This window comes from Wolffia australiana, chromosome 13 (genome assembly GCF_029677425.1).
Source record: "Wolffia australiana isolate 7733 chromosome 13, ASM2967742v1".
Taxonomy (NCBI): domain Eukaryota; kingdom Viridiplantae; phylum Streptophyta; class Magnoliopsida; order Alismatales; family Araceae; genus Wolffia; species Wolffia australiana.
The window spans coordinates 15418573-15429142 of record NC_135847.1 but is presented as its reverse complement, the minus strand read 5'-3'; the positions used below and the strand labels follow the sequence as shown (position 1 = coordinate 15429142).

General features: G+C 45.4%; 1 protein-coding gene and 1 long non-coding RNA gene across 2 annotated transcripts; one reads left to right on the top strand and one right to left on the bottom strand.

Moving 5' to 3' along the window:
* Positions 1-248: 248 nt before the first annotated feature.
* Positions 249-1367, top strand: LOC144710913 (putative transcriptional regulator tpeD). The gene has a single exon (XM_078584755.1). It carries the CDS (start codon positions 249-251, stop codon positions 1365-1367), a length of 1119 nt encoding a protein of 372 aa, XP_078440881.1.
* Positions 1368-3878: 2511 nt separating this feature from the next.
* LOC144711408 (uncharacterized) lies at positions 3879-4442 on the bottom strand. The gene is made up of 3 exons (XR_013583539.1): positions 4333-4442; positions 4163-4249; positions 3879-4090 (listed from the first exon to the last, which is right to left on the bottom strand). It is a non-coding gene; the product is annotated as an uncharacterized LOC144711408 (long non-coding RNA).
* Between the last annotated feature and the right edge of the window lie 6128 nt (positions 4443-10570).

Genomic DNA, 10570 nt, shown 5'->3' with positions numbered 1-10570 from the left:
TGTCCAGCGATCTTTCTTTGTTGATTTATTAGTTATGCGTCGGCCCGAATGTTGCTTGATCATCTCCGTATAAATTTTTTTCTCCGTAGCTGTCATCCTTACGAATGATTAACATGACTGAAAATACGTTGTGAATTTTTGCTCGATCTTTGTGTGGTTAACATGACCGAAAATATGTTGTGATTAATTCTGCTATAGATATGGAATCTACATCTGTTACCACTCTGAAGTCAACAGCTAGAGCCACGATGTCGGAGTCTATGGAGTGCTACGTGGTAGAGATCGATGACAATGTGTCATCTGGAAGTGGTAGGCGCAAGCGGTCTAAAGTTTTAGACCAATTTGTTGAACTCGGCCCGAACAAGTACCAGTGTACGTTATGTCTAGCGCAGAACCCCGATCATAAGGTCATTATCAGGCGGAATAAGGACAGGAGCACGAATGTGTTCTGGAGACATATAGAGAAGACGCATCGCAAATTTCATGATGAACTGAAGGGCGTCCCCAGGAATCAAAGGAGGTTGTTTGAGTATGACTCCCTGTCAGCCAAGCTTTACTTATGTGGCATCTCCAAGGAGCGTACGAAGGAAGAGTTTGTCAGATTCATTTGTGACAATGATCTTCCGTGGCAACTTGTGAAGAAGAAGTCGTTCAGAAGATTATGGTACTACGGGACGCAGTCGGTTGGCGACGTCCCTGGCGCTGATGCGGTGAAAGCAACGGCGTCTACCATGTATACAGAAGTCCGAGGAAAGCTAGTAGAGATGTTTGCTGGAATTCATAGCGTCTCACTAACAGTGGACGCATGGACGTCAGGAAATAACCTCCCCCCTCTAGGGGTAACCGCCCACTGGATCGACGGTGATTGGAAGCTATGTGATCTACTACTTGCTATCCGGCCCATCAAGGGGTCTCATTGTGGCACAAACCTGGCGAGGCTCGTTGTGGAGGTTGCATATGAGTATGGGATAGAGTCGAAGCTCTGTGCCATTACGACGGACAACGCGTCAAACAACAGAACTATGATGGCGTCAATTGTAGATCAGCTGCGGACCGCAAATCCAGAATTCACTATGGATAGGCATGTACCGTGCATAGCGCATGTTCTCAACCTTGTAGTCCAGTCCGGACTGAGGATCATACGTAACCCTGAAGCACCAGAAGTTGGCACACTACGGGTTCGAGATCTTCGGCCATATGCTGCGTTGGGCACTAATGAACTCATCGACTCGCAAGGTGACGACTGCAGTTCACCGACTTATGCACCCCTGGGAGTAGCCATCTCACGCGTCAGAGCCATCGTCAACGCTATTCAGGGGTCCACGCAACGGATGGAGAAATATGTAGATATGTGCAAGATGTTTTAACTTCCTAATGCGAACAAGATAAAAGTGGACTGCCCGACACGCTGGAACTCCACATTCAAGATGTTAGAGCGTGCTCTTGCGAAGAAGGACGTGCTCGACCATATGGCTGTGAGGTTTCTTTCCAGATTGTGTAAGGACTACGCGCTATGTCAGGAGGACTGGGATTTAATCGACAAATATCTCGGTATCTTGGGGCCATTGTGTGCAGGTTCCAACTACGTCCGTTCCCCAAAGAGATTGCCGATCACTGACGTGACGTCGTTGATCTCAGACCTGAGGGCCCAACTTGAGCATGCTATCACTAATGCCGGGTCTACCTTGGATGACGAGCGGAGGGAAGCGTTGCGCTCCGCCTATACTGCCATGTATAATAAGTTGATGCAGTATGCAAATGTCATTTGGGCCAATCAGACAGTGGCGACCGCGGGAACCCTGGATCCATTCTCCAAGATAGAGGTCGTGCATCCGTCGTATCGTGAAGGCGTGCTTTCATTCATCGGCGGTCTTCTCGACAGTGCGTGTACAACGAGCGCTACTGGGTGTGATTTAGAGCAGGATGAGGGAGCTGGAAGACACCGTCCGGGTCAGTTTCCGTCCACCAAGCGACAGTATATTCATCCGGGCAAGTCTTGACGCCCACGTGCAACACCTCGGCAGGAGCTGGAGAAGTATCTAAATATCCCGTGCAGTGAAGAGGAAGACAGTCCACTATGCTAGTGGAAGGATGTTGGAACTCGGTACTTCCCGAATTTGACAAAAATTGCGTCCCAATTTCCGGCCGTAAGCCCCACAAGTGCACCAGTGGAGCGGCTATTTTCCATTGGTCGAGGCATCACCACGTACCGTAGAGGTCGCCTAGATGCAGACAGCATAGAGACGTTGATGATGCTCCGTGCATGGTTCCGCCGTGCAGAGCAGTGCGTGTCTAACTCAGAGGATGACCTTGACGATTACAACAGCTCTTCGGACGGTGAGTTACGTTACACATTTTGTTTGAGCATATTTTTTTTTCTAACTTGCTCCTTATAATGTGACAGCGTAACAACAGCAAAAGAGGAAGGTGGCCCACCGATTTACGTCCCTCTCCATATACAGTAAGTCATTCTTCTAACCCTTCATATCATGTTTCTGGATCTTATGATCCGGCTTCAGCGAGTTGATTAACAATCTCTTTTTGGTTTCTTCGTTTTGGTTTTTAAAGAGTTTTATGATTACATTGGGCTGCGTAGGAGAAATCTTGTTGGCGGATTTTTTGGGTTCTCTCTGGTTTTTGGCAGAAGAAAATAAATAGAAATAAAAAGATCTAGGGAAGGTCCGATCTTGCGCACACGGATCTGTGCGATGTAGTTTCCTGTGATTGTCCAACTGATAGTTCTGGATAAGTAACTTGGGATGTTTTGCATTGCTTTTATTTTCTTCTCCTTCTTTTTATCTTCTCCTTCTTCTTCGTCGTCAACTCCTTATTTCTTATTTTCTTCTTCCTTCCATCTTTCTGCTGAACCAATAGCAGGCTAGCCCTTTTCTAAGTCTCCTCTTTATTCTTCTTCTAATTTTTCTTCTTCTTCTTCTTCTTTTCACTCTTCCTTTTCTTTGTCTTATTCTTTCTTATAATGTTTTGCATTGTTTTTATTTTCTTCTCCTTCTTTTTATCTTCTCCTTCTTCTTTTTCGTCAAGTCCTTATTTCTTACTTTCTTCTTCCTTCCGTCTTTCTGATGAACCAATAGCAGGCTAGCCCTTTTTTCAGCTCTGGAACGACAGAGGAACTCTATAGTTCTTTTCCCAGCTCCGCAAATTTTCTATCCGGTTGTAGATTGGCTCCATTTTTTTGTCTTATCTTTCCTGCCATTCATCCAGCTTGCTTTCATATTTTAGGGCTTTCTTCTTTTCATTCTATAGCACACATCTCTGCTTGTTTATGGAGTGCTCAGTCACTCTTTTATGATTGCTGAGTTCCAGGTGCTCACTACCTGCAGGTTTTTTTACTCAACGGCAAATGCTTTTGCGCAAGGGCGATGGATGGGTGCACGACGTCCACCTCAACCTTCCGTCCTAGTTCCTGAGAAACGATCTCATTTTCTCTTTCACCTACACTATTTCTGGACCTTGTTCTTTCAACATTTAATCTCTTTTAATGTGGCAATCTCTTTGAAGGTTGGGCAATTTTTATGAATGTTAAAATTGTTACAAAATTTCCTTTTCTTCGTTCTCCAGTGCGAAACGCAACTGACTGATGAATCACTGAAAAACTCAAGTGAGATTGATAAGATCGAAGATAATTATGAATATTACACGACTCCTGACAGAAATCGAAGAGAATTATAATTATCGGATTTAGGTAATTTAAATTGAAATGAGTTTTGATTTCAGATTTATCTAAATATTTTCTTGGAGTTGAAGTTCAATGCCAGCTTTAGGTAAATGAAATAGTAAATAGAGGATGTTTGCGTTAATAGTTAAAAGGGGATGATGAATTGTTGAACAAAATTTATTATTAATCAGAGGATATTCTGGAACAATCTGATGGATTACCTAGAGGATACACTTTTTTTTTTTTCATCGAGAAGAGAATTCCTGAATAAGAAAAAGAGTAGACATATGATGTTCTTCAAAAAAGAAAGATGGCATAAGATCATCTTGTCTTGGTTGTGCTTCCTTGCAAGCACCATGAGCGAAGGCTCAATGATACCTCCCCTCAACCTCAGAACGAGATGCAAGGTAGACTCTGCAACCGTAAAAATCCGATTTTAAATTACCAAATAAATTTGTTGAATACAACCAAACAATCCTCGAATACCTTTCTGGATGTTGTAATCAGCGAGGGTACGGCCATCCTCGAGCTGCTTCCCGGCGAAAATCAGACGCTGTTGGTCCGGAGGAATTCCTATAACCAAACAACAACCAGATTAAATCGAAATATATACAAGAAGCAAAATTTCAGCACTGGAAATCGATCCAAGAACGAACCTTCCTTGTCCTTCTCTTCGGCCCCTTCCTCTTTCAAGAATTAGAGGATCCACTTGTTTGATCGCATTGGCATTCTCGCAGAAAAAAAAAACAAAAAAAACGTCGTTCAGGTCGATCGTCCACCGTCTGAACATCCCGGACGGACGATCTTTCCGTCCAATGGGACGAAATGTCGTCTCGTCCCGGGTTCCCCGGACGAAACTTCGTCCGGAGTTCCGTCCAGGGACGTGGACGGGACGAAAAATTCGTCCTCGGACGAAACCTTCGTCCCGTCCGCGTCCCGGATGTAAGTCGTCCTTTGAATTGTTTGTTAATTTCATCGTTTTCGGAAGGCCGCTCGTCAAGAGACGGTTCCTTCCCGTTTGGCCCCATTGGGCATGCCTCAACCTTATATAAAGGACGGCATGCCCAAGAGGTCCTTTGGAGTTGAAGTAATTTGAAAGGTTTTCTTCATTTTGGCTCCCGCCATCCTTCCTTTGGGAGTTTTACAGTTTTCCTAGTGTAGATCGGGGGAGAACGTTCGCCACACATCCAACCACGAAGAATCTTCCGTGGAGGAACCGTTGCCGATGCTTACCTTCTTCGTTCTTGAAGCCGAATTTCAAGAATCAACGTTCTAGTTCTGTTTGGGTCCAAGGAAGCATCAAGAGTCTTCTTGTTCGAGCCATTATGTAGAGTTGAACATCACTCTTGCCGAATTGCCGTTGCCACTACCGCCGCCATTGCCGCCGCCGTCGCCACCGTCGCCGCTGCCGCAAAACCGCTTCTTGCTGCCGCCCGCGCGTCTCCAGCGCCTACCCTCGCGCGATCGGGCCCCATACAGTAGCGTTCCGCACGCCATCCCCCGTGCACCCGCGCCCCCACACGGTCGTGCTTCCCGTGCATGCGCCCGCACGCCCGCGCCCCACGCGGTAGGGCCCCGCGTGCCATCGCCAGCGCACCCGTGCCCACACGGTTGTGCGCGAGTGCCAGCGCCCTGTGTGCCAGCGTCCCGCACCCCAGTGGCCCGCGCGCCAACACCCGTGCGCCAGCACCCTGCGCATTGGCGCCCCTGCGCGCGAGCGCCCCGCACCCGTCCTCGCCGATCTCTGCGCCGACCGACACCCTGCTCGTACAGGGCCCGTGTCTCGATCCCCTGGACATCGAACCCAGCTACCAGGTACGACCGATTCCCGTTCGTTCGCAGTTTGATTATTTCTTTCAGTATTGTTGAGAGTGTATTCCATTGCCTACGAGAGTTGAACCGCTGTATAGAATTTTTAGCCACCCACGATTGTGAGAGATAGGAATTTCATTTGGGTAATTAATAGCCATGCACTGCTGGCCCAGCGGAACATGGTCTTTCCATTGATGGAGACTGGTAAAGGCCCAGCGACGATCAGTGCAAAAAGAACCCAACTTTTTTTAGTTATGATATATGTCCCCGCGAAACTGACTGTTGGCCTTCCTCCTTCCGCCGATCGCTCGCGGCTTCTATATGAATGCTTTGAACCTTATTTTGCTGGAGAATAAAGAATATTGAGTTGTTTATGTGTTCTGTTACTTTTATTTGGTGATCTATCATGTTAGGAGTCTCCGATTAATGCCGCCGCCTGCAGCTGCTGCCATTGGGAAGAATCCCGAGCGTCCGCCGTCGCCTGTTGCGAACGGACGTTTCATCCTGCTGCCTTCGGCCAGTACCCATTCAAACCCGAGGAGCAGATATATCTTTTAAAATAACAGCCGCTCACTACGCTGGGCTTTTATTATCTAGTCGAAATACTTCGCATTTATTGTTCAACCAACTGTCGTGGAAATTTTGAACCTTTTATTTATCTTGCCGAGGGGTTTTTGACGAAAACGCTAAAACTCAAATAACCTAAACACCAGTAGGTCTGGATATTTATGATTATCGAGAAGTATATGCACTGCATGAACATGAAGAAAATAAATCCAATAAAGAACATTGTAACCGTGGAATTCTCCGGTTTTGTTCAAGAAAAAGTCTTAGATGCTGGTTGCAAACTGTCTTAAGCGAAACCCCATAATCATCCAAAAATATGCTACAGGGTTTTTTATCCTCACACGATTCATCAGAAAACAAAACCATCCAGCACGCTCGATTTAAAGAAAAGTTAGAACGATCAACCCCGTCGAGGCAGACGGAGTTAGGAGAGGAAGAAGAGGAGGTTTTCAGGGCCGCTGTCTCGGGGAAGTTAAGTTCGGCTTTGCTGCCAGGGTACTGCAGGGCGGCGACGTCGTAGGCCCGGGCGGCGGCCTCCGCCGAATCGAACGTCCACTCCCCCCACGGCCGCTGCCGCACTCCTCTGTACTTCCTCTATTTTCCGCCTTCCCCTCGCAAGCTCGTTTCTCTTTCTCTCTTCTTATCACGGCGGGCGGGCACGCCTGCCGCTCGCCGGCGATAACTGCGGCCAGTGCCGCCGCCATTACCTCCGTCTCCTTCGACGCGCAATACCCATCGAACGTCCTCGCCGGGGACCCCAACTCTTCTCGGCCATTTGCCCCTGTCATCGTCGTTCTGCTTTGCTTCGCCGCCTTGTACAGACCGACGCTAAATTTGAGTTGCAGAATCCCCCGTTCCCTTGCTATATTATAGCATACGAGCTTTGCTTTTGAGAGGTACGCGTTGAAAAAGGGAAGATGGAAGAGTTGACATGGACCCGCGTGAGAAAATGGAAAAGTCGAAATTGTTTCGAAAAGAGAGTGATGCAAGCTGGTCAGCTTTTGCATGGACAGCAGCGGATTTGGAACGTGTTACTTGTGTGGATTGTAAGGGCTCACCCCTGATCCTTCATGTGAATGGCATTCTTGAGGTATGAACGTTGGCAATCAGAAACACACAGATTTGACTCTTTCAAAGTAAACTGCGTGGGAGTTTTAAAATTTTTTGAAGTTTTAAAGAAGTAAAGTCCACGACAACTTGCTAAGCAACTCTGCAAGTCAATTTAATCCTTATTTCCAACTAGACCCCACTTGACACCCGTCGATAGTTAGATGAGTAGATTCAACTTGATAAACAGGAGCGACGGTGAAGCTAAGAAACGTATTCCAAGAGATAATGAAGGTTTGACGATGCGATGGACCAAGATATTGATTTTTATGATATGAAGTCAATGAAGGCCCAACCACAAAAATAGACGAGTTAGCGAGCCGTTTATGCAGTAAATGAAGTCACCAATTTAGGAGTGGAGTAAAGACTCAGATAAATGCTATGTAGTTACTTCATCTTCATGTTAGAAAGGAGACTCCATTCCAAAGAAGATTAAACATCACAGAACACCCGAAGGTCATGTAGTTAACCTTTTGAGCTAAAAACAGTATGAAAATAATCAACGCAACGCTAAAAAAAATAAATAAAACAAATATATGCGGTGGAAACTGATAGGTTAGAACCAATTTCTGTAAAATATTACTTTTTCTTTTAAATACTCCAGACCTCGTCTAAAATATTTTATAAATGCTCAATTTAATGTATCTTGGGAACCTCTTTAATGCATCAAAACACTTGTATTCTCGCTCTTGGGAGGTTTGGGAATCTCTAGAAAATTTTATGTTTTCAGCTCAAGCTACTATATCCTGATTCTGTTGACTTCGTCGACAAGAAAACTGGGAACTTTAGTTATTCATTTAAAGATTAACAAATTAGATTCATTAGGATAATTGTTTTTCATCATTTTACAATTCTTAGAATTATTTTTCACTTGTCTATTTTTGAATTAGATATAGTTTTAAAGACATTTAAACAAAAAGGAAAAAAAATCAACTTCGAAATTCACTTGTGTAATACTTGGTCCCTATGGAATGGACCCTTACTCACAATGTGCTCATAACAAAATTTATTATTTTTTCTAAATAAAAATTGTTGAAAACAAAAATTAAACCTAATTTATCATATATGACCTAACCCTTTTACGATGACTAATTCATTAGCTTGTAGAAGCGAGTGAGAGAGAGGGAGAGAAAGAGAGATAGAGAGATGGAGGGAGGGAGAGAGAGATAAATTGATAAATAGATAGATAGATATATAAATAGATAGATAGAGAGCGACACATAATGACAACATGAGATTGAACGTCCGTTCCAACATCAATTGGGCGAGTGAAATGCAAATACAATCGATACTGATGTGATGTTAAAATCAACGAGAAGTATAGACTCGGTATCAAAAGACACCGGAAACCAATAAGTCACGATGAGGGGTCCTGTTTATGCCACGAGACTCCCAATGACCCAGAAGTTGGGTTGAAGATTGACGGTGTGAGTACAGTTATTGCCGCAAGTGAGCACACCCTCGATAATCCAACCAAGGGCATACTGTGAAGAATCCTATCCCTCAAGACAACAATCCTATCTGACACTATCCTATCCCCAACAATGGAGTTGTGTTTGGGAGGCACATAAAGAAATAACGAATGTGTAAATAGGGAGAGATATTAGCATACCAGATTAGTTGCGACCTGATTGTTAGTGTTAGAGACAATGGGATCTGGCGGGCGACCCATTGGAGTTGTGGACAGTGTGCACCGATGGCATGAGTGGCGTGAGCAGGGCTGGCAGTGACGGCGTGGATGATGGTGCGGGTATTGCCGAGTGGTACATGACGTAGTTGTTAAATGTATTATGGCCAATGGCTCATGCGGTGGATGGACGACAGCTAAGATGGTATTGCCGACAACAGAGCGGTGTGTGCGGACGTCATCAACAGCATGGGTGACAATGTAGTAGCCAGTGTCAGTGGCGACACGAATGGCAACAAACAGGCGGATGGAAGATGATGGAGGACCATCCAGTCGATCACGCCCCGACCATTCACCAGCCACCTTGCGGAGCCCGAGTTAACGTGAAGAACCCACATTTCTACTATTAGGTTTGAGAAGCATTCGTGTTATCTTGGTACGTGTCATGATCATTTGTGTTCTTTCCTTTTCTCATCGTCTTCGAATTTTAGGGTGGCTCCTCCTGCGTGAGTACAGGCCCCCTCATATGTGTTTCATTTGCTTGATTACACTAGTTGCCATCTTAAGGGGGAGAAAATCCACGTTGGGCTTCTTCTCCATCTAAAGCGCCCTTTTAAGGGGAAGCCCAATAAGCTTCCTCCTTAAAAGGGGCCCATTTGGGCAACCCACAACTGCCTTCTTTCTCTCTGCAAAAAAGGGGAAGGGAGTGGACGTGGAAAGGAGGCCTGCCATTTAAAATTTCCAGATCTGAATTGTGTTAGTAGTTATTATAGTGATTTGTTGAAGAAGAAGAAGATATCGTTTGTTTTCTCCAAGCGACGCCAGAGCCCGCCTTCTTTTTTTTCCTCCTTTGAGGAAGCGCAATTGAATGGATCGGAAATTCTTGGTCTTCCCTTTTCTTGTCTATGTTGAGCCTGTCCGTGGAGCATCTTCTTCATCACGGAGATATCTGGGTAGTCCCAAGCAGAATAAAATAAAATAGATGACCCCCCCCCCCCAGCCCTCCTCCCTGGTCTTCTTGATGGCTGAAATAATCTGTGCGGAGGGAGTTTTTGCAGTCGGAATACTATTGTGAAGTGGCAATAAGAAAGTGGATTTGGATTGCTTGTGTCCTCGATTGTCTACACGAGGAAGAAGAAATCGGGCATTTAAATTGCCTTGCGCCAAAGTACAATTATGATTCCACCATTACCTTGCCGTGGGAGGATAAAATGTATCTCCCTTTTTTTGCAGAAAGGTCTCGTTATTGATCCCATCTGCCTATGTTTGATTTCTCCTGTCCTGCTGTTTAGTTGATCGAACGTGAGTCTTCCTTGTCTGGTTAAACTTGGTGTTTGATCAACCCTGCGAGTGAACCGAATCAAGACCCTGAATATCGTGCCAGTCACTCCTCATCCGGTGGTCTATAAAAGGAGCTGGAATATTCAGTTTTCTGGCTATCATCGACGGGCGAATCACCAGCCTATTCTCTCACACCCCCCGGTTGAATTCACCATGCATGGCTCTCATCACCAAGGGCCGTGACGATCACTCCTTGCCACTTGGACCAATTCCAGATTGTACCGTTCATTATCATGCAAGTTGCGGCTCCTTCGTCAACTACCATTGTTGTTCGGGTTTCATTCATAGTTGTGCTCAGACATTACATTGGACGACCCTTCTCCTCGGTTGCATCCGAACCCAAGGTTCAGCTCTCCCCGCCCTCTTACAATATCATTACCTTCCTTAGTGCCAATCTTATATTGCTCCTCTACTACGAGAGATTTCGTTAGTTGTTAAAT